Source organism: Neodiprion lecontei, chromosome 4 (assembly GCF_021901455.1).
Source record: "Neodiprion lecontei isolate iyNeoLeco1 chromosome 4, iyNeoLeco1.1, whole genome shotgun sequence".
Taxonomy (NCBI): Eukaryota; Metazoa; Arthropoda; class Insecta; order Hymenoptera; family Diprionidae; genus Neodiprion; species Neodiprion lecontei.
The window spans coordinates 40723845-40748707 of NC_060263.1; the positions used below are offsets into that span (position 1 = coordinate 40723845).

At 40.7% G+C, this 24863-nt stretch overlaps 1 protein-coding gene across 1 annotated transcript; it reads right to left on the reverse strand.

Annotated features, from left to right (window-relative positions):
* Window positions 1-18892: 18892 nt before the first annotated feature.
* LOC107226094 lies at window positions 18893-24863 on the reverse strand. The gene is made up of 5 exons (XM_015667175.2): window positions 24662-24863; window positions 20093-20267; window positions 19873-20027; window positions 19639-19755; window positions 18893-19385 (listed from the first exon to the last, which is right to left on the reverse strand). Exons 1-5 carry the CDS (start codon window positions 24679-24681, stop codon window positions 19205-19207), a joined length of 648 nt encoding a protein of 215 aa, XP_015522661.1. The 5' UTR covers window positions 24682-24863; the 3' UTR covers window positions 18893-19204.

The following is a 24863-nucleotide window of genomic DNA, read 5'->3' on the forward strand; positions in this document are numbered from 1 at the left end:
ACAGTTTCCATAGATTTCAGTCATTCGAAAGAATAGTTACTCTTTAGGAGTCGATGATTTTCATCTATCGTACAACGCACATCGCGGTGGAAATAATGAGAGGCGGCGTTTATCCAAGAATTTTAGAAAGGCCTTTTGGAGTTTATCGTGAAGCATAGAACCAGAGCAGAAAGGCGTTTTGAGGAAGTACGTTGCCGCGAGGTTTCGTACGAGTTGTACTTGCTGAAATTGACTAGATGTGAGTCAGACACAGGTTATTTGGCCTGTGGTAGATCCTCGTGGTGTCAAGGTCTGTGAGAGTTAATGCGGTAAGAGTTCGATCGGGGTAACCAGAACGCCGTTAGACTGGCTTGCAAGATTCGCTGTGACGTGACTAATTTACGTAATACCGAGGCTGCTCCTGGAATCAGAGATTCTCAGTATGAGTCTGAACGTCTTAGCGAAATGGGGCTAGAAAAACAAAGACACGTTGTGAGATCGAGTGGAACTAACGACTGAAACATCTTATAATGCAGTGGCAACATCCAACAGAACTTGTTACTTGTAAGAACTATGTAACTTTCAGTTTTGCATCATCTTGGCAATACTGTTTTTGCATTTTCCATTGGTCGTAGTATTCTATCTTACTTCAACTGTTGTTTCGTTATCACGAATCTTCGAACCTTTCGTTCTTAATCCTTTTAACTGCTTTTTATCGATACGTTTTAGTGACGTCGTCAGCGATGAAGATGCGACTGCGGTTCAGGGTAGGTCATGAGACCATCAATTACCATTTCATCATTGAACTCCTTGCAGGTCGGTGTTGACTGTCAAGGTAAAATACTCTTGCTGGTTTTCAAGGAAAAGGGTTTATTTTTTATATTTTGGTTACCAAACAGTAAAATTGAATAAAAGTGATCGCAATTTTCAACACTGTCATTACTTGAAATCTTTTCCAACGGCATAACTCCTGATTCACGAGTTGATAAATTTCATAATTTCGTCCAAGGATCACTTTCATTTATGCTCATAAATCGCCGTTTTTATAGGTGCTAAGAAAAGATATCAACTCAAAACATCGTTAGCGGCCACCTCGAATCACCATTACTTGAGAACTGGTCATTTTCGACTTCGTGGCAAACCTCAGCTATCATTCTGTGAAATCTCTCTTACACATCTGAAACAGAAGAATTGACTGTACGGGAATACCGGTTTCAAATTCTATTCGCAGAGAAGCGAGCCAGCTGAAAGGTTGAAATGTTTAGAATAATTACTTCCAAAATGTCAGCACAGGTAAATTTGTATTTAAATTAAGTTGATCGATGTGTCGTAAAAGAGTGTCTCGAAGATATCACTCCTCGTGTATGCTTGATTCTTTTTTTTTTTGCTTCAATACACTCCTCACATAACGGTTGCCAACTTCTAATTAAACTGCACAAACTCAATGGTTTTCCGTTTTTCTCTCGCAACATAATTGATTAGAGATTTGAGGAACGAAGACGAAAAGATTAATTCACTGTCGATTTTCATTAATTGGAAACTGTGATCTTTAATTTCACATGCATTTCCTCTTGACGACTGGCTGCAGCGACAACTACGAGCACTCGTAAGCCTTATAAGCCTCACTGTGGCTTACGGTAGATGAAGTTCCAAACGACCATCGGTAGTTGTACTCACCTCGTAATTGTAATTCATTAACGCGTCTATCGTATCCGCTGCAGGCCAGTGTCAGTGCCGAGAGGCCGAAAGACTGGCCGAATAAGGATGATTAGTGTAGGGAAATAAGACCCGATAAGGTCGCTGGGCGGCGATGCATGAGGTCGGTCGTTGATCTGCCCGAAAGAACGTGCCCGAGCACAAGATGGGGGCCCCGAGTCACCTTGAGTGAAAAAAGAAAGAATGAAACAAAGAAAAGAAAGGATAAGTCATGACTGGCAATGAGGAACCGAGTGGATCCGGATTCACTCTTGTTTTTACCCTCTCTCGAGGTATCTGCAGCCGAGGACGACTAAAAGCCCAACCAGTCGATCCTTTTACTCAGGCCTCGGACTTGGTATTGGCGATTAATAAGCACATCGTGGCGTGTATTCACCTTCTTATGATTCAATCCAGCAGCAGATTGTCTATTGCCCGTGACGCAACCGCCATCTGATGGTCTCGCTGTTGTGAATTATGCTGTTGCCCTGCTCTGTACCAGTTCAGTAACTGATCTCATTTGAGTCACCAAGTCTAACCGGATACGAGTCGAGTGGACGAATGACAATCGCGAGTACCATGACGCACATCAGAGGATTGGGCAATTTGATGGGGTAGGGTTGTTAAAGTTAGGCGATTGCAGTTTCTCTCAAAAATATCTAATCGAAACAAAGAGGAGCGGTGTGAAAACTGGTGACACCGGTGGGACGATCTAAAAACTCCTTGCCTCTTTTCTCGCATTCTTGTTCGCTGTGTTCAACGACCAAAAAAGACCAGCCACAGTTTTTTGCAGTCGCGAAATAGGAATGTTCTGAACAAAGAACCATGCTCGCCCGATTTCTTTTCGTTTTATAGTCACAAATTCTGTGAAGATCAGAAAAGAATAAAAACATCCAGGGTCGGGTTTAGCCGGCTCTGAGCCACTCTTTTTTCACCTTCTTTTTGAAGGTGAAAGAAATTCGGTCGGAAAAAACTGCAGTGGAACAGTAATGGAGTTTTCACTTATTCGGAACGACTTGGAGTGACTCGACTCGACGATACCTGTCAAGTTTACTAATTTGATTGTTTCGATGATTTGCGTCTGTCTCTTCATCTGACATTCTCGGCGCTTTTTGAACCAGACAATCTCGACGTGGTGGTCAAATACGAGCAAGCTGCGAATGCGCCGTGCTCGTCTAGCTCGGTTATTCTCGCAATCGCTTCCATATATTTTGATGATTGAGAATTTATTCGGCTGACCAGTTACGGTTTGAAAGGAAAAGGGAAAAAATTAATCTTTCCCACACATCGAGATAGGAATTCAACGAATTCTTCATTATTTTTATTATTTATATATGAACGCGATGAGACGCCCTTGAGACTCTTGCAAGAAATCCCTTCATTCTTTCAAGGCTCACGCAATTTACTCGATGGGAGTCTACCTATAGGGAGTCTCCGTGTTATTCTACAGCGTATTTGGTTGCAGCCTCAAGGACTCGGATAGAAAAATTCCCCAGTGTCAAATGGCTTGGAATTATGCTGCTGTGCATTTTTCTAACCATAGCAATCGACGCCTGTTATAGTATCGTGACAAACAAGTGAGCAGTCCTAGTAATTTCACGTCACTCGTTCTCGTCTGATTTGTTGCAACCGGTTATAATGTAAGCACTGTAAAGCGAAAGATAAGAAGAAGAAAAAAAAACAATCAAACTGTGCAGAACGAAACCGAGGAATAATAATTGCTGTCTAATGATGAGACTTTTTTCCAGCCTGCGTAATTCACTCCGGTTAGTGATTATCAATTCTAGGATTATAAACCACGCTCGAATCCTGGCCAGGCCCAGGAAACAATAAACAAAGAATGACGTGGCTGCCACAGTCATCGACTTTCGCTGGTTTGTTCCTTTTTCTCCTCTCTCGATCGCCGCCGCTACCGCGAGGGCAGAGGCTGTTAAATGATGGAAAACCGTAACCCGCAGCTCAAGCTTTAGTCGTGAGTCACTCTCAGCGCGGGGCACGCTAGCAATATTCGAGACAAACCTCTCACCGTCGAATTGACAATGAACGATGGCGCTGTTCGATCAACGAAAGCTTCCAAGCGCGATCAGGAACTGCCACGAGCAGCTCTGCAGTCGATCACGTTGCGTTGCTCTCATCACAAAGAGGAACGACTCCCGGTAACAATCCTCTCCTCCAGTGCACCGCGGTGACAAAAGTCGAATGCGTGGTGTCGAGGTATTCAAGGTGCGGTCAAAGGTACCAAGGAATCTCACTTCAGGGGCGTGTCTCGGTTCCCCCTCAAGGTGCATTTTGGTGACGCCTTAATTCACTCGATGACGAGCAGCGGCTCGCTTTGTTTTTCGAAGGATTCCTCGGAGTGTTAACGAGCTTTTCGACCGCATGAAGAGACTTACGATCAGAATTTACAGCAACTGCGGACAATATTGCACCGCCGATCGTGACAACGCATCGATCGACTTCGTTCGGGAAATTGTCGAAGTTTGGTCATGCACTTTCGAGAATACAGCGCAGCGCACTCGCCGTGCATTCAAATCATTCAACCTGCATACTTTCAAAATTTTACGTTCTTACCACTTCTCTGGCGCTCCGGCTGCTGCCGCCCTTCCACATCGGGAATGTCGACCTTGGGTCTTACCATGCCCGCAGGCTTGCAACCAGCGGCGACTTTTCTTTCAGAGTGGCAATATATTTTTCAAATTTGATATGTAAACTCTTGGTTGAAAACTGCGCAACTTTATTGGATTCAAATGACGTATATAGTCTTTTTACGAGTAGTGATTCATTCATTTATCGCACAAGTTTGAATTCGACAAAAAACAGAGTATGCATTGTTCGATTTTGGCAAAAAGAAATCGAGAAGTTGTCACCTCGGTTTTGAAATCAATTACAAGATCTCATCGTTGCCTTTCTATCACACCACAATTCGCAAGACTAGAATCGAAGACAAGTTTTCAACTCGCAATAAGCACTTGGGAAAAATACGTCCTCGAATATACGTGACTCGGCATTTTTGACACACATTATGTGCATGTTCATTGTCTTTATGTTTCCTTGTTTCTTGGAACGAGAAAAATAACACTGCGTTATGTGGCGTCCGAAGGTGACCACGTTCGACTGTCGATCGCCTCGAGACCACTGGAAAAACAAATATTTTGAATTGAAGAAAGAATGGAAAATTGACTAAAAGACATGAAGGAACAACAGCATTGTATCGTCTTCGCGTTACGCGGCACGTACGCGCTGGAACTATGTGATGGGTATTTTCTCCCGGGCATGGTGGAGACTTTGAGTGTAATAAAGCCAGTCGGGCCGGTGGGCGGGTCGCTGGGTACATGGATCGTATCATGAAAATTCGGATCATGCGTGATCCGACCGTCAGATAGCTGCTACCTTATAATGGATATTTACACACGCTCGTGATCGAACGTGTGAAGTCCATAGAGAGTGAATTTGAATCTCACTTTCTCCGCGGCTTCCTTCGAATCTCTATTATAATTCCTGCCTCTACACACGTACGCTCTCGTTCTTACTGTTGTGCCTTCGTCTGAAGAGCAACGAAGAAGAGACTGGACTAAACAAACAAGAAATATCGATTTCCCTGAAAGGACTAGTTACGGTTCTGCAAACGAGGCGGTATTCGCTTTTTGATATCGAAAACCACTTTGGAAAGCAGTTAGTTTGAAGTCGCTTGAAGTCACTTCAAATCAATTGAAATCTCTCAACTGTCACACGATCTATAAGTGAAAACCTCCTTGCCTACAAATTTCCGTTATTACCATTTGTGAAAAAATTTTAAATGATGTTCCAAATAGAAGAGTTTTATATTCCTGAAAAACTTGGTCGATTCTTGTCAAAATCCGGCCAGTTCTCAGTTATATTGATCGAAAATGTAATGGATTAACTTACATCTGAATCGATCCATCCGTTTACAAGTTAACGTCGGATAAAGATTCAAGATTTTTGACAATAACTCAAAAAGAGTTGAGCCGACTCCGCTCAAAATTTAATCAGCTCGGAGCTGGAAGAAACCGCATCGATATCGACATAAAATTAATCAAATATCCAGGCGTCGTCCTGAAAGTGTCCGGAGACGATTCTCCAAAGTTGCAAACATCGAGATTTTGTTAATACTGAGCTCTTCATTTTTGAGACGATTATACTTAACACCTTCTCCTCCTCTCTGTATAGAAAAAAAGGAGGAGTTGAACATTTCTGGCGCCTGTCTGGCGACGGCATGTCTTGTGTTATTGGACTTTTACTTTCATTCGTGGATGTCGAAATATGGAAGATGGAGAAGATTGAAATGAGCTGGAACTTCCTTATCGACCTCTTTCAATGATTGGAAAATTCATTTCCAAGCTTCTCGGAAGTGGGTAATAATCGTTGCACCCAACTTTTACGCGGTCTCGCACTTACTTTCTCTCTGCGCGGGTGGATTTCAGGTGACAAACGATCGTGCCGGCTGGCATAGCAGGCGAACTGATCGTCGCTCGCTCGAATACTCAAACAAGGAAAGTTAGCCGGACGGGTTTCAATGACCTTGACTAATCCACCACGGCTGGTTGTGTGTAACGGAAATAGGCACGCCGTGTTGTTTTCGTTTTTGACAAGTTTCATATTCCGGACGCTTAAAAAGGCCCAAGAATGTTCTCGCCTTTAATCCATAATTCAATCTGCTAGGAGGATATGGCATGAAAGAACTATTTATGCAAAGCATCTCGTAAACTCCGAGATCTTAAATCGCGAGAGAGGAAAGAATTCTTCGCTTTTTTTCTTTATCCCGTTGTTGTCACGTGCCGACAAAAAGAGAGAACAAAATATACCAGAGCTGAGAAAGAATTGTAGGAAAAACAAACGGCTGAACAAAAAAAATACCCATCGTCGCCGCCGATTCCTGTGGCTGCATAAATACAATTGATTATAAAGAACCTAGCCTCTTTCGTTTACTTTTCAATTATCTACGGATTATACGATTCGTTCTACTGATTTTTAACTCTTTCTTCTAATCACCAATTGCTTCGTCAAAGCAACAAAGAGGCGTTGCACAAAAACGACAGATCAACGCTGGCGCAACCTTTTCATTCGAGAACCGTGAATTTCTTAAGGTGGTCAACCACCCTCAAGCTCTTCGTCTTGGGAGAAAAATCACTTCCAGTTTAAAGTCTTTGCAGTTTTAAAATCCGAGAATACGAATAGCAGCTGCACGCGAGTTGCTTCGAGCTCAACCGGGAGTAAATCTAGGTTTCTTATACTCGACACTGATTTCTAACAACGTTCACAATTCACGAACGTGCCAGCGACGTCATGTTCACCTAGCTCTATAGCGTAGCGCTTCCGTGTTTCAACTTACGAACTCTAATCGTGTCCAGAATCTTGCCTGACTAAATTCAACACTGGCATTGAAAATTATGCACCCAATGGCGCGATTTGGATTCCGGTCCGCGAATCGTCGTGCAGAATATGAACATCGTTCACGTATAAAGCCTGCATGAAAACAGCCGACCGCGTGATGCATACGTCATTTTGCATAGAGTTCAAGAAAATCTGCGTTTCGACTGGAATTGTTAAAATTGCAAAGGTCGCAGCAGCTACAGTAACGGACCTTGAACGGCAGTGATGAATTCTGCATAGTTCGCGAGACTCTCGAAGAGTGAAAGGATCCTATAAAATGTCATTTCTGCCTACATTATGAGGATGTATCAAGTGTACAGTCCGGGCAGAAAATTTACAAAACGGAAAAATTGAGAAACAAAGGTTAAGAGAATGGACAACTAATTGTCAATTGAGTTTTGGTAAGTATTATCATAAGACTTGATCGCAGAAATGTTCATCATTTTGAGACGCTTCACATCGAATTCGTATAGTTTGCCCAATTTCGATGAATAATATGGATTTTTGCTAATTCTAAGATGAACAGGTTTTCGAATGTTAAAGCGAAATAAAATAAAACCTTGGTTTATCATCTGCAACCTGTATTGATTTTACATTAGTAGTGCAGAAGCTCAAGTTCAGGAATCTCGCGGATAATCGACTCGCAAGCCCAATGAGACAAGACCCATTGAAACGTGACGTAATTAGGCGATGTATTTCGTTTTCAAAAACGGCATCAGAAATAGTGCGATTTCTAAAAAGTTCTCAACAACTGGGCTCTCTTCAGACAAATCCGTTGATACTATCTCGTTTCTCCATACATCACGATCATTGTTTTCACCTGATTCGACTTGATTAACCTCACATCTACTTAAAATCATCAGTCTTGATTTCGTAATTCTGTTATTTAGACACTGTCTCAGATGGACCGTTCGCCTGATGGGGCTTCGATTCGTAATCCGTCAAAGCCTGAGGCCCCCAACGATTGAGAGATTGGCGCTAAGACAAGTAGCCGCAAAAAGCTGCATCATAAGCGGCGGCGCTGAATCTCCTCGAACTTTTCAATCATGCCCAGAAGCGACGGGAGTGGATCGCGATCCAGTCTCGACAGAACCGGATGTCGAACTGACCCAGATATGGAGGATAGTAAAGAGGCTCGTTGTCTCGTCCGATCGCTCGCTCGCTCACTTCGCTCGCCGCGACGCAGGAGAGAACCGCGGATGTAGTAACCTTAACATTGAAAGAATGGCCGGCCACTCGCTCCTCCGACTCCTCAACCTGGCCACTGCAGCGTTGCTGCCTCTGCGACTTTTGTCCCTCGAGCATAACCATAACGATCATGAGTGATCGTTGCGAGGCACAAGCGCCAATATCTGTGCCATAGTCGTCGTTTCTACTTCGCTCAAAAAAGTTTCTGTTCATCCGCGTTCTTCGTGCTTCCGAACAACTTCCACTCCTTGTTTTATGCGACGATCTCTAATTCATTTTGAAACCGGATCGTCGCTCCAATTTCCTTTTACTTTTTCTTGTCTACGCCATGGAGTCTTTGTTCTTCGTAAATTTAGTGACGGTCTAGACGATACGTTATGCCGACTGTGCTTTCAGTTAACACCTACTAATACAATATTTAACTATCAAGATTCCTTTGATCCCGCTGATTAAGTTCATTTAATTCGACGTAAAGAAATCGTTAATCACTTCACATCGTTTTCTCCAATCGATCAGCAACATTCATTTTTTAAAATTACTTTACGTAACGGTGTCTGAAATGACATTTCTTCGGCAACATAATATCAGTAAATCATTCCTCAACTTGATGAAATGATTTATCACTTTGTAAGTTTACTCCAGTCTAAGAATAAGACTAAATTATATCGTGGAATGGAATGATCACGATTATAAGCGGTTTTAGCGATACTTTTCCCTGTTCAGATCGCTTCTGTACATAAATTCTCGTATAACGAGATCATTATCAAACTTTCGCAGGGAATCGGGATCCCGGTTGCAGGTTTAGTTCAATCTCGATCGGCGAGCTGGAAATCGAAGCGGTTTTTATTTGCTCTTGGGATCATGCGTCACTGAAATATTTTGCTACGGTGACTGCCGAGACGCTCTTAAAGCCGCCGTTTCCACATTCACAATCATTCTTACTATTTTTATTTCCTATGAAGAAAGATTCGACGTAGGTACGCGTATTTTTATAGGACTTTTATGCCAACTTTACTGTTTACTGTCAGTATCGATTTGCGCATCGGTACCTATGACACAATAACTATCCTCAGTTGACGATAAATTTTCGAGTAGAAAGCGAAGATTTCGTAGGTTCAGATCCACCCACTACTGACATTCCAGTTGCGTAAAATTGGCCGAAGCTTTTTTCGCGTCGTAAGAGCATGTTTGCATATTGGTTATTCGCAAATTATGTTTAGGTATCGTTTGGCAAGCTCATCATCGTGCAGGAATAAAAGAACGCAGAAACTCGGCAGTTTTTAGTTGCATGTGGAGAAGATTTTCCAAGTCATAAGTACCTACCGGATAAATTCAAATTCTACTATCCGAAATCTTCTTGTCATTACCCAAGGAGAATTTAATGCGAGGCGATTTTCTGTCTACCTACGCGTATAAGCTGTCAGCACGCGATGTTCGTCCAAAAGTTTTTGCAGTCTTTCGATAATTATGATAATCCTCGGTCGGCGCGACGCGGGCGAGAAACGTTCGTGTAAGCAACTCCTTCTGGTCTGTGTATGCAACACACCGTATACATGCTTACGTACATCCAGCTATCAGGGAAAGCGTGTGTAAGGATTTCTGACCGAGTGAAAGTCCTCGGATCTCTCACTCCCCTTATACTTCTCACCCCCGCATCGAGTCATCGTCGTGCGCTTTGCGATTCTCTGCGTACAGTATTATATCTCATTTACTCGTCTTGAATACGGGTATAGATACAGGTTTACATATACGAGTGTATGTATATATGCAAATATATATATATATATATATATATATAGTGTGATACATTGCATACAATAATCATGCACGCAACTAGCGACATTAATTTTATACCCAACCGTGGCGAATCGTTGACCACGCCAATTTTCACAAATAATATCAGTTAAGTAGAACGAAGCTTGCGCTTTCCTGCCTCTGAGCTTTTCATGTAAATACGCATTTTTATGTGCGATTAAGGGATCACTCTAGGATTTTGGTAAATTCGATTTTTCTTTTTTTTTTTTATTTCAAACAGTATTTTAGTGTCATAACAACAATATCCTCTTGGTCCTGTAATGAACATTTTCTTTTTTTAAAAGTTCCATTCTCGATTTTACTACAGCGCTTTGGAGCGCACGCTGAGCGCTTGTAAAACTTTAAACGCATTTTTCTCGAAAGCACTTTTTTCAAACTGGGAGGACGAATTACTCGAATACCGTTGCATGGATCGATTTAAAATTTTGACACCAGCTTCACAATCATATTCTTTATGAAAGTGCGTGGCCGTTTTTTTATTTAATGGAAACATTTTTTTTTTAATCAATAATTTGCTGCTCATTATTTGACCACAAATCGATTCATTTTTTTAAACGTGCACTATTTCTACAAATTATGATTTAAAAAAATGAAACCTACGTAGTTCCATAGGCAATAGTATATAGATTATAAAAATTTTTGGTTCTTCGTGTCAGATCTTATACTTTACGAGAAATCCGTCCTCCCGTGAAGGAGTTTCAAAAAAAGACGATTTCAAAGATTGGTTCTGGACCCGCCATTATTCATCAAAATGATAATAACTTTTTTTGTCATACTTCAATATGCGCTAAGTAAACCCTTTGAAAAGAAATCCTATTCCTTTTTCCACACTCCCAAAATGAGTCGTCGATCAAAGTTGAGCCTTTTTCTCGACTGTTAGAGTGATTTTTTTTATCTTACCCCGTAAGTAATGAAGGAAATATTGCATATTGACCGCAGATTTAGGTTCCCGAAAAGTTTTATAAACCATTAATTCTAGTTGATTAACAGATTGTTGTATTTCTGGAATGTCTATTGAAAATTTGTTTCAAGTCTGTGTTTGAACATCGACATACATTCTTCTTGTTGCACGTGATCATTCCGACTAATTATTGCACCGAGTGATGATCAGTATTTATTGTTAAATGAAACTGATTCCGACCGTAAAATTTTTACCAATTTTATCTTTGCCAGAGACGCGTTAAAGAGAAACTCCAAATCTTTTCAATCGACATGAATTTTCGAATGATTTGAAGATGTTTGACAAAACAAGAATTTTCATACGTGACTTGCTCGATTTCTATTTAGCACGTAAAATTGTTGCTCCGCAAAATGCTCTTTGCGTCATAATTTTGCCATTCAAAAATTGACACAAATCCACAGCTATTCTTGTAGCGTAAAGCGAACGAAATGAAACCCGATTTGCAATCCGCTTATGAAATTATACCCCGTTTTAATATTACTTTTTCGAACTCATCCTGCTTCGACAATTTCACCGTAGGTGCGAGGACGGATGCCTGCACGCCTTCGGCATCTCAAGAGCAATTAGCTTTCGTTAACTTGCACAATTTGACTCGTGGGGAAATAACAAGTACGACGAGAAGATGCGCACACGTCAAAAAACAGGCGAGACGACAATTCTCGGCACACGTGCCGCGACCCATAAAACCAACAAACTTTTCATAATTGTTTCCTAGTTTCGCAATATACGTGTTTGCGTCAGGTTATTTTCCTCCGATTTCGCCTGTTTTACATCGAAGCCGCGTTGTTACCACACGTTATAATCGCAATTCCTGTTTCCCAACTGCTCGAGTCCGAGGAATTGTATCATTATTTTGCACAACGCAATTAGAGGTCGGAAGAGCAGAAACAAATATTCTTTTCGCAACTGCGTGAATTTTTATTTCTAACTCGCATTGTTCGAGTACCCGCGACGATTTTCGGCGAGTTTCCGGTTCGCAGTCAGCTTCTTTCCGCCGTTTGTTACATCCTCGCGATACTTCCAGCCGCTGCGGTAGCTGCGACTCAAAATAATACGGATATCAGTCGCGGCTCGTTGCTCGATTATTATAGGTCGCGGTTATCCTCGGGATCATCTGGCGCAACTGACGATCTGATGGCAAGGCGGCAGGCTTTCGGTTTTTAATATTACAAGACGCGTTACGGAAACCGTGAATGAAATCGAGGCGAATCGATTACCGCGGGAATTATAATTTCGCAACTTTGATTTGCGCAGGGCAAGATGCGACACTTTAATTTTACCGGTTTCCACTAATGCTACTAATTTCCCACTATTCTCGACACATGCTACTATTTGCCTCGATTTTTTTGCCTAAATCGCCAATTAACGCCACTGATCGTGACTTTGCTGGATAGAAAACTACATTTCTACTCACGTGACGTACAATGTGTCTGGAAAAGTGCAAAGAGAAAAAAACTATTCTCAAATTAAGAATAATTTTTCCCGTTTGTACGGAAATAATTGTCCATAATGAAGCCCATAACTTGTTGAAATCATCGATGAAGTAAAATATTGCGTAGAAAGTTGAGAATACCTTTTTTCTCAAAGATTTTTTTTTTTTAACGACCTCAAATAACAATTGATAACTAATTTTTTTCTTTAGATTTGAAGTTTCAAGTTGAAGTTGAAGTTTATCAATGACCAGGATCGGATTATTAACCTTCGGTCAGTGTTTGAAAATTTTATAAAAAATCAACTTGCGGGATATGTCGAAAAAATATTACATATTATTTTTTTACAGTTTTCTCGACACGTAGTTTTTCAAAACGGTGAACACTCTCAAAGAAAGAGTTTCCAAGATACCTCTCTCAAATTTGAACACAACATTCTTCACGCCATTCTTCATCTTGCAATGGAAGTTTTTTGTTTTGTTTTTTTTTTTTTGAAGTCTTCATACTTTTTCAACGAAAAGCTTTTGAAAAAACAGACTAAATTCGATACTTTTTTTCAAACCACCACAATTTTGTCAATTTTGATTAAAAAAAAAAACACACTTCCACAGCACGATAGCGATTTTCATACTTGTTAATGATCTTTTAATAAATTTTGTATCCGATAATATTTACGGCCACAACCGTGTTCACCATGGGGCCTCCTTGTTTTCAAAATCATTTTCAACCTTAAAAAATAAATTAGACTAGCGTAGGTATTTGAACTATCGAAAAATGAAAAAAAAAAATCGCGAAAATAAGCTATTTTTCGAAACGTTACAGTAGGATGAACCCTCGTCAAGTCCGTCAGGCACTGGAAACCCTGGTAAATATTCGAGACCTTGGAACTAACGCTAGGATCACCTCGAAACCGGCCGGTTTTTCGGAAAAAAGAGGTTCCGCAGGCCGCAAGGAAACCTGCAAGCGGAGACTCATACCTCGCGAAGCATCCGCACATCAGGTTGACATTAGCCCAAAGGTCAGAGAAACCGCGAGTCTTGCGCGACGCGCTGGTCGATGGACCTGAAGCTTCGGGCCCCGCTGACACGAATACTCCTGCACGAGGATTTTTATTCGTCTGCTCGTTGTTTCGCCCGTCCGTTTTTTTAAATTGCGATTGGGTAACGCAGCTGCGGCAATTTGTCTTCGAATTAACGCCGGCTTATAGCTCTCAGCTGCAATTGGGTCAGGTGGCTTCTTCTTCTTCTTCTTCTTCGTCTTCTTCTTCTTTTTCTTCTTTGCGATCGGTCGTTGCCACGCGATATTTTGAGCCCCGAGTCATTTCGTAATCCCTCGATCGATCCTCCGTCTTTCCTTCGTTCTCCGACAGAGACGTCGGAAAGGTCAGGTTGGAGGTTGCAGGCGTTCAGCTCCGACTCGCCGTCATGCTTCGCTGCTTTTTCACATTACAAAGTTACACTTCCTTCTGCGGTTGAAACTTATACGCGGAATCGCTTGAGCAAAGGACTTGTTTCTCCTTCTCTTTCTCTCTCTGTCTCTATTTATTTATTCATTTCTTTGGCGTCAGTCCCTTGATATGTGAAAATATTCGGTAACCAGAATGTAAATCGGTACGAAACGGTGGAAATCGATTATTAATGGAAATCCACGGCGACTCTTGAACTTTGAACAACGCTCGTGGCGGGAAACTTGTGAAATCAACGGAAATATTGGTCTGTAAAAATTGTTGGAAGCGTATGTTTAACGACTTGCTAGTATGACTTTCGAGTGAATTAAGAACCTCCGTTAAAACTCTATGCTTATGCCTTTCTGAGTTCAGGTTTTCATTCGATTGATTATATTCGTCCATTTTTTCAAATGGAGAATCGGAAAAATATCATTTTTCTTTTATGCCCCGTTGTAATAGTCTAGGTTTTTGATTTTTTTACCACCATTTTTGGTTTATAGATATTCAAGCTGTTTTATAACCTTCGGCAATATGTATTTACCGAGTTCCTGAAATAAAATGTAACCTCATGTCGATCCAAACATTTAAAAAAACAGTATTACTAAAAACAAGAAAAGAGTTTTACCGGTTCAACGACATAATTTTATTATTTTATTTTTTCGCGTCTTCATTTAGTTTTTATTACATTAATTCGATTTAAAAAATTTTGAAAATTTTGAAAATTTCCGCATCATTTTCAAATCCACAACAAATATGTTAAAATCATAAGAAAGGTAAAATAGATATTAGAACGAAAAAAATTGTCAAAAGTACAATTGATCAGAAATAGTAAACACAATTAATTTTACCTTAAACTACGTAATTTTCAAATGTCTAAAACTATTCTTGCGTAGTCGGTATCATTATATATTCGAGACCTTTTTTCCGACTTTCTAAAACATAAAATTGCCCAGTGTGCCGAGATAAAGGAAATTGAAAAAATAACGATTCCATCGCCGAAGCGATTTCCAAATGATAGCAATAAGAAAACAAAAGTTTTTCAAAAAATTTCAAACAAATCGAAAACGGCGAGGTCAGAGCTCGGTCGAGTTGACGCGGAATGCCCTGTACGCATATATCCTCTGCGGCACAGATATAGAAAATCTTTATTCGCCCCGGTCTAATTCCGGCTCGTTACTCGCTGCACCGCAGCAGCGCCACCGTGCCAACATTACACTCGCATTACCGGTAATATAAAATGGTCCCATGGGCTCATCGCATTCTGCAGCTCTCGATGTTCACCGCGACAGCGGCTAGTCCTTATGTATAAGTGAAATGTTCTTCTCCGCGTTTGCCAAGGCCGACCACGTTCCGTTCCTCTTACTTTCATTCTCCGTCAGCGTGATTCGAGTTCGCGGCGTTTCAACGGCAAAGATTCGAGCACCGGGATGACGAAAATTTAAGAACGAAAAATCATAAAGCAAATGCCAATGCGGAAGGGTCTTGTTGATTTGGGAAGGAAATTTTCCGCAGAAACCGGGATTAAGGTCTTGTTGGACGGATATTCTCAATCGGAAGTTGAGTCTCGGTGAGAATATTGAACGCTTCGCGGGGTAATAAAAAAATAAATAAATAAAAAAAAAGAAAACTGCAAACAATTTCATCATAACCGAGTCGATAAGATAATTCGTTTTGAATAATAATAATGCCAAAAAGTTGCCGAACAAATCTCTGGTAAAATTTGTTTTGTTTCGTGTAAAACGAATTCATTGATTTTTATGAACACCTATGAATTTTTTGGAATTTTTGCCGATTTTGAATAATTTCGTTTTCCAAAATTTTCTAACGCTTTATTCGCGAAACTATTCGTTCCGTGTCTCTAAAACTTCTCGAGTGTAATGTATAACCGTTTATGAAAACCTGTCCGAAAATTCAGGACTTTTGATCCATTTTTCAAAGTTGAAGAAATTCTCGAAAACGCCAAAAATTTTAAACGAATTCGCAAGTGTTCGAAAAAATCAACGAATAATTGAAATTTTCAATTAATAGGGTAGGAAAAAATTAAACGATCTTGGAAAATTGATTCTCTAAAAATCACGGATCATTGTAAATGTTAAAGAAATGATTCAATTCATTCCAGAACCAGGAAATATTCGTTTGTTAGTGGTGATGTGATAACATGCCATCATCGATATAAGCCTCGAGCTGGATTAGATTGCTTTTTCGATTTGACATTAGGTGGAATTCTAATGGAATTAGAGAAAGGAGGATATATTATTCGATTATATTAATCACTTCATAATGACAATTGAAATTGATGTTACATAAATATATCACGATTTTATAATCTGTAGAGAAAACTTTTCAATAATAATGTTCGAACCGAGCTGGAGAAACAGAAGAAGAGAACAAAATCAATGTTTTCCCGGATACGTAGGATCTTAATCGATCTCACCATGAACTTTAACAAATGAAATAACGAAAACCGATAACGGAGACGAACGGAAAAAATTGGTCCGTGATTCGTCAAATCTGATTGTGAGGTTATTGAGTAACTCACGGGTATAGTCGAAGCGATAGTTGAAAGCCGTTTATGTTGAAAATAAAAATGGTCAACCTGGGCCTCAGGAATGGGTTTAATAAATTTTGCATATTTATTTTCGGAGAGACGCGCGTTATCTAATATATTACGTGGCTCTGCTCTTCTCTCTTTTAGCGTCGCCGTGGTAATTGGTCCTACAGATATCGCATACCGTTTGCCGTTTCGGACATTCACAAGTTGTTAACGATTTTAAAGTGCAATTCTAAGTTCAAAGGTGCTTTCGAATACTCTGAAGCTGTCTTCAAGCCTCTGGCAACCTGCACGGCCTTCAAGGCTGCCGGCTTGCCTGGATTCTGGCGCTAATCGTGTATTCAAATTACGTTCCTCGATTCGCATCGCCCACGGAAAACGATCAAATTAATCGTTGTATTCATCTTTATTCAGTAATTATCGATTTTACGGAATTAATGACGTGTCCTCGAAGAGCCTAAACGTAAATGTGAAGTGCTTAGAAACGTTTCAAACTCGTAGATAGTAGTCGGAAATATATTATCGTGTGATTTTGAGTGTTTCGAAAACATTAACATTTGAAGTTTACCATTTACTATTCATTATTCAATAAAATACTAAATTCAAACTGTCTGCGAAACTAAAATTGTGCGAATAGTTTCAGTTTGTTGGATTAATTTTTGCCTTATGAAGAAAATTTTGCCTCTACCGTTGCTGTGTCATTCCTTAAACTCTTATAAATTTTGAGATAATTCGATTTCCTGAATTCACAAAATTAACATATGTATTTTCATATATATTGAGCACATATGCGCGCATCAATTTTAGGTAGAGTAAGAAGAATCAAGATGTAATTGATAATTTTAATTTTTTTTCATACTTTTTTATTTTGATTAATTTACATTTGTACAATATTTTATGTTAATCAACGAAGGAAAACTACTGTAGTCTCCTATTTACACAAGATTACCGAGTTACCGTCATACAAATCGCACGATTAAAAAGTAGAAAAAAATTGTTTTTTGGAACTTACTCCTTAAGAAACGATTTAAGTTATAGGGCCCGGTTGGAAATTATACGAGGAGTAAAATCAAGTGTAACACGAAAACTTGAGGCGTTATAGAAAGAGACAAACATGTATATCGAACGTGCAAAAGAATGAAATGGAATACATTACACAGCGTATCCTATACTCGGGGTCTCCTCTTTGTGCGGTGCTTCGTAGTCTCACTGTATAGTTCACTACTTCTGGTCTGAGAGTTGAATGTGTGCGTATGTTTGTACGTGTGTGTTGTGTGCCTGCGTATGAATTTATAAGACGTGACGTTATCACGTCAAAATATTTGAAAATATGGAAGAAATTGATTTAGATGATAATGAAGAAGAATCCGAAAAACACATGGATGCGGTTAATTGGTAAGCTTATCGTTTACATTTATGAATAATATACATTTCAAATACGAACAGCTAGATCTTTTAATTAGTGTTCTTATTATTTTTGATTAATTGATTTATTATATTTCATATTTATATAATATTTTATATTACTTATATTAACCCTTAGCGGCAGACATTTTTCCTTACTTACTATCGACTTGAATTTTGTACTCGAGGGTTTTTGGGGGTCGCTGAATACGAATCTGCACTCAAAATTTGAAAATTCAAGATGGCGGATTCAATATGGCGGACCAAACGTGCAAAAACTCGTTTGACGAGAGCAAAAGTTGGTACTCGAGGGTTTTCAGGGTCGCTAATTACGAATCTGCACTTAAAAGTTAGAAATTCAAGATGGCGGATCCAATATGGCGGACCAAAACCCAAAAAGTCGTTTGACGAAAGCGAAAGTTGGTACTCGGGGGTTTTCAGGGTCGCTGATTACGAACCCGCACTCAAAAATTAGAAATTCAAGATGGCGGATCCAATATGGCGGACCAAAACGCAAAAAGTCGTTTGACAAGAGCAAAAATTCGTACCCAGGGGTTTTCGAGGTCGCTGATCATGAATCCGCACTCGAAAGTTGAAAATTCAAGATAGCGGATCCAATATGGCGGACCAAAAATGTAAAAAGTCGTTTGACGGGAACGAAAGTTGGTACTCAGGGGTTTTTGCGGTCACTTATTACGAATATGTACTCAAAATTTGGAAATTTTTGAAGTTGTAAAAATAATCCGAATAATTACAGATATATGTTTGTTTCTCTTATCATTTTGGAAAATGCGTTCATTTACCCTCTTTTTCTATTCGATATATATCATAATTATCGTTCGTAAGGAGTAAAAAACTCCAGTCGTGCATCGGAGCTGACACACACATTATTTTTTTTTGAATTCTTTATTCCATTTGTTCATTTAAAAATAACTTGCAATCTATACTTCGTGTACTCCCTAAATGATTATGGTCATCATTGTATTCCTTGTATTTTCAGTTAAAGGTTCAGTCGAAGGGGGATAAGTAACTTCGCAAAAATTATATATATTGTACATTATTTAGTATACATGTATTCGATGATTGCCACTTTGACTGCTATCACAATTCATACGACACGTCAGATCTATTATAGAAAATAAAATCATTTACGAAGAGTTTATGTAACAGTTGGGGATTTTCAATTACCAAAAATAGGTATATAAAAAAAAAGAAGATAAATGTAGAGGCTTCAGTCAAGCCATCACCCCACCAGTACTTTGGGGCTGACTTTTCGCTTCAAACTTCTGTCTTCGTTATTGCAAATTGATTATAACAACGAAATACGCTGCTTGCACGCTTGTTTAACCTCTACGGAACGGCTTAGGCTTCACTTCAACTTCTTCCTGCTGGGTTTCTTCCTCAACCTCTTCTTGAACGGGCTTGGCGGTGGCTCGTGTGGCTCCGAATCTGCCTCGATTTGACTTTGACGCGCTGTCTGCCGCTTGGCCACCTCGGCTTCGACTGTTGTTCGACGAAATTGACCTGAAGAAAGTAAAAGGTTAGAATCATCACCCGGTTTTCACCCTGATTGTTTGTCATCGATAACGACATCTCGAGGTGTTATTTATATCTCTATAAAGAAAACTTTCGACTGAAGATACCGCTGAAAAACTATATTTCCGTTCATTTTGGGAAACTAATTTTGATGAACTTCAGAGTAGACCTTCCGCTGTAACAGCTTATAAACTCATCGATGCAAATGACCTCACAGTGAGTAAAAAACACTCGAACTCACTTTGGCCGTTGAGTTGTTGGCTCAGCGGAATCTGTCGCGGGAGAGTCACGAATGCTGTTGGTGTTAACGACCTGGGCTCTTCTCCTCTTCAGAGCGGCAAGAAGGTCCTCGTTGGATCTGAAATTTCGATACATGACGTAAGAAATGTTCCGTTGTAAAAGGTGTTGTTTTAACAGCATGTCAAAACCATGGCTGATCAGCCGAAATACCCTGAAGAGCTCTTCAGTGGCTCACCTGAAGGGTCTGACGCCTCCTCGAACCTTCTTTGGGGCTTCGGTTGTCGTGGTCTGGACCTCCTCTTCCGCCTCTTGATTCTCCGCCTCGTAATCTTCAGGGTTCCCCTCTTCTTCGACGGGTTCTTCAACGGGCTTGGCGGTCGTTGTGGTGGTCTGAAAATGCCATACATGAAGAGTGTGACAATGGATGACACAAAATCAGATCCCAGAATAATTACCGGCGCAGGTTTCCTCCCGGTGGGACCGCGTCCTCTGGTCAAGAGAGCCAGACGTCCTGCGTTCCTCGCAGGCGCCGGAGTTACCGGAGCCACTGGGGCTGCTGCAGCCTCGTCATCGTACTCGTAGTCCTCATCGGCACAGTTACACGCCGCGATCAGGCAAAGAGCGATTAATCTGAAGCAAGCATCGAAGGGAGTAAATCTTGTAATCGATGTTACGAGATGTGTTAATGGTGTTCATGACTGTGTTCTGATGGACGAAACTCATTGCGTGTCTGAGCATTCGGTCGGCTTCAAAATTTTGGAAAACTTGTACATTGTCAACGGAACATGATGCGAAGCATTTACTGATACAGTATGAAAGACTGTACTTATACTTCTAGAATTTTTATTCTCTGTTCTGTATAACTGAGGTGAATAGCGACGTTGGGTAAGATCCTTAGACAGGCTAGACGATGCCTGGAAGTTGACGCCGAATGGAAAACTCGTCTCAGTGCCATCATACCGCTAGTGTCATTGTAATTATGAAGATTGAATCGCAGCCTATAATCTCGGCGCATGTCTAGCGCCGCAAATGGACCTACACATAAAAACACAACTGTGCGGATGCCACGATCTATGTATTACGGTATACGACTTATGGTGATGCATGGTGCAATAAATATGTTTGTTCATCACTCTTCAAGTGGCATTTAGATGTCAAGCAAGATGATCACATTTGACGTTGCGTATACTAGGACTTAATCGTCAAAAACTGCTGAAATAGCGGCTGAACTTTCGGCTGAGTATATTTCAATTTATTGACTAACTAACACGACGATTGCAGATGCAATCGTGGTCGTGCCGTTATAAAAAATAAGAAACTGTAAAAACTAGATTTTTCGACTGGATGTCCTTGAGCCTATAACGACCCCATTTGCATATCGCTTTTCCACACCCCGCTCTGGGTTGGATCAAAGCAATGGTCTCATGACATGTGGATAAATGAAGAAAAACAATTGAAACATACTCTTTACGTCGTTCCTGACGTGGACGAGCGTACAAAATGTTTGGGTATCGATATTCCTCAACTGCTTCTGCATAATTGTCTGCATTATTCATGGCCCAGTCTCGACCAACGTGACTTCTTCAAAGCTATTCACAGACTACAAAGAACCCGTAGATTCGTAACCACATAGAAACCAGATTCCTTATGCCCTATGACATTCACGTACCAAACTGACTTTCTCTGCCAGCTAACTCGGCACTATGCAGCCCCGAGCGATTCTCCGGTTCGTGGGATACGAAGAAATCACGAATGTCACCGAACTCGTTTGGCTTGATCTTTGTCTAATACGATTTTCCCAAACATCGGGAGCCAAGATTCACTTATGTTGCTCGCTTCAGAAACATCTTTCGGTATCTCGAAGAATCAATGTAGCTGGTTTCCTAATTGGTCGAAACCAAATATCCTTGACATTCTACATTTATACCTCACTTTCCAACAAGAATTTTTAGCAACTTATTCACACATTGGTGCACACTAATCCTGACGATGCCTTTGATGCTTCTTCCATTGTGTCGCGTGGAATGTCAGAAAATTTGGAGTCTTGAAAACGAAAACGACAAGTCACTAATAGCAATACGTTTTCCGAAAGAACGAATCGAATGCGGTCTAGCTTCAAGGTCTCTGAGTTAGAATGCGATGAGGAGCAGCTGAACGTGGTCAAAACAAATTATATTTGAATAGCCAAAACGCCAGTTCCAACCTCAGGTATAATAACTTCTCACCTATCCTCTACGAAGCGGCACGTCTGAAACTACGTTACTGCGGCTATAAATATTCAACTTCAATTTAGATAACCAGTTCCCAGATTTCTGAACTATGGCATTTTTCATATCTCTTCAATTCTGAAATTCGTACGATGTATCCGATCCATTCTGGTTCTTAACGTCAGTTCCAATCCGCTTATCGTCTGCATAGTGTAGATAAAATACCTTCCACTTTGAAAACGAACCTTTAATCAACCAATCGGTATGAATGTTGAAAAGCGTCGTATAGCGCGTCCATTGAATTTTAAATACTATATCCGAAAAAAGAAATGCGTTCTTCCAGTATGTCGATACCAGACCTAGGAAAGTGATGTTCCATACCAATCTATACCAAAAAACGTGGATTTCAGCTGCAGCGAACGTCGTAGGCCCGCTATTACGGAATTCAAGCAGGGTTAAATTACCACAAAACTTTTTAACAATGCGATAGTTTTTGTTTACTGTTTAATCGAACTAAACCAATACATTTTTTTACCTCCAGCATGCCTCGCGTTTTTCAATTACCCACAAGGTGGTGCGGCAAGAAAGACCGAGCGAAGCTTGAACGTGGCCCGAGTGGGACTCAGTGAAAGTGAGGATCTCTGGAGGCGGCTTAGCGCTGCCGGGTTCGAGGTGGCCTTTGAGAGATTCATCGAATGAAATCGAAAGTAGGTATTTTCGAAAGAACTTAAAACTGAGCACCATGCGATAATGAGAAATGTAAGTAGGTGCTGTGCACGAGGCAATAGCAAATAGGTTCAATAAGCGACGAAATAAGGAGTTTGCGCCGATCCGATGAACTCGGAGTCACGTTGCGCCCCTTGGCGATAAGCCAATTGGTTGTAAGAAAGTTTATGTAACCGAGAGAGCATACTTATATCCCTCTGCGAACCCTCCCCCTTCTGCTGAGTCCTTACGGTTTGCCAATCGGGATTTTCGACTGTCGTCGGTTCAACAATACCGAGGAAAGGATCTGCCGTCAGAATCCTTGAGCCAATAAGTGTTAATATTGCTTAACCAAAACGCCATCATGCCATTATCCACAACTTAAATCCTCAACTGAAAGCATCATAATTACATGTAATCGCGAACTAAGAGCATAGTCAATTATCAGAGATTTTTTCTTCAGCAGTTTTGTAACCAGGATCAACAGGCAACGGTTCTCAGCTGCCTCGATCAGACCATCTCAGTGCCAATATTTAGCGACCTGCGAACTCCCTTGTCTGCAGAATGCTTTGCGGAGACTTCTTCTTGGTCTCCAAAGACATTTTGCCCCGTTGTACATATCATTCAGGCAAACCAGTAACTCTGTTGCGTGTTTTCGCGCATAACGCTGATCTCAGACACTTTCGGTTGACCCCGATCAAGTGAGCATTTGGCGCTTGTCATAACCACCGGTAACCCTTCACCAATGCGAGAAAACCAAACTTAATCCAAGCACCGGATTTGAGCTAGTTTCTCGCCTCGATACGTAAATAATACCACGTGGTCGAATAACTGCACAAGGCCTTGCTCATTTTTTCGGATCAAGTTTTGGTTTATTCGAACCCAGGGAGAGTTCGTTGCGTGATTCATCGAAATTTTATTGTTATTGCATTCAGCTCATCCCGCTGCGTACAGATCAGAGATTGTGGTAAAAATTAGCCGTTTCGCTTACTCGTTATAAGAAATTTTTCGATCTTACGCAACATATGATATAACCTGTAAACTATGCGAAACCGCATCATTATTTGTTCGGCTAAAGATTTACGGCCAAATCCGGATAATCGTCGTCTGACTGACCACGATCTTTTAATAGCCTTCACTGTAAATGTAGCTGAGACTCTTGCTTGAATATCGTCGGAGCTGATGAACGATAATTGTAAACCTGTTACTTTGCGGTCGTTCGAAGCTAAGCACCGATTTTGAAGCAATGCAGCAAATTATACTAACTCGTATAAAAATCTTGGAACCGTGATTTCCTGGGTCATTATTCACTGGTACGCTGAGAAAATTCACAAGTGAAATTGAACGCTCTGAATACTTTATTTCAGGTCATCAGCATCACATCATTTTATTTCTGACGAAATCGAGAGGTTTGGGGATTCGTAAATAGAAAGCAAGGCTCAAAGAATATGTTTCAATTATCCCGTTGTTCAGTATTTTAATAGCGGTGCCATCATCAAAATTTCTATACTTGTTCCGGCAATCGAATTAGCCTAAAGTTATAACAGGCAATTTCAAACCGAATGATTAAATTTTCTGCCAATACGCACTTTCCATTTTGCACGAGCCACCAACCAGCCACCATATGTTTTCTCTCGATGGCCGTTCACTTTTGTAGTTTTGATCAGGTTCCCTTCCAATTACTTGCTATCGTGCATTCACATTCTGAACTGTAGCGCCATATCATTCGAATCCACGTATTCGCTTATCATAGTTTATTATTGGCCGATATTAAAAGGAGACAACAAATCGTGAATATGAAAGAAGTAAAAGAACCCTAGTAGAAATAGTTCGTTACGTAAGTAGCCGCTTTTCGAATCCTGCGGTGCAATGCGCACGGAGTCTAGTAAAATATCTGACTGACCGACTGGCCTCCAGATACCGGGCGAAAAAACAATCCATGATTATCCAACCGTGACACCTTGGTAAAAAGTCGCTAGACAACAATCGAAGAATACTACGATAGTAGAAGCTCAGCACTGATCAATCACAGATTTTTACGGACTCGGAACACAACGAGCTTCGTTGTCGTAAGGACGTTTACTTGCAGATGGTTTGGGACCATGTACTCACGTGACAATGCGGAGCCTCATCTTGGGCTTCGGTGTGTTTCGGTGAAGTCAAGAACTGCAGGTTCTCCGGAGATGTGCAGGACTCGCGGATTTCGCTATCGACGAGAGGGTGATGTCGAATAGATGCAACAAAGAACGTACGATGGTCGGAAACACTACAGACGCGGAGACAGTGTACTGCGAAGTGCACCGCTGGTTCCCCC

What these genes read in the sequence shown, in the direction of transcription:
- LOC107226094 (XM_015667175.2), bottom strand. Translation starts at nt 24,681, where the DNA reads ATGAGGCTCCGCATTGTCAC. An exon ending in ATGAGGCTCCGCATTGTCAC is followed by an intron (nt 20,268 to 24,661) that starts GTGAGTACATGG and finishes TGCTTGCTTCAG; the next exon opens with ATTAATCGCTCTTTGCCTGA. An exon ending in CCGGGAGGAAACCTGCGCCG is followed by an intron (nt 20,028 to 20,092) that starts GTAATTATTCTG and finishes TGGCATTTTCAG; the next exon opens with ACCACCACAACGACCGCCAA.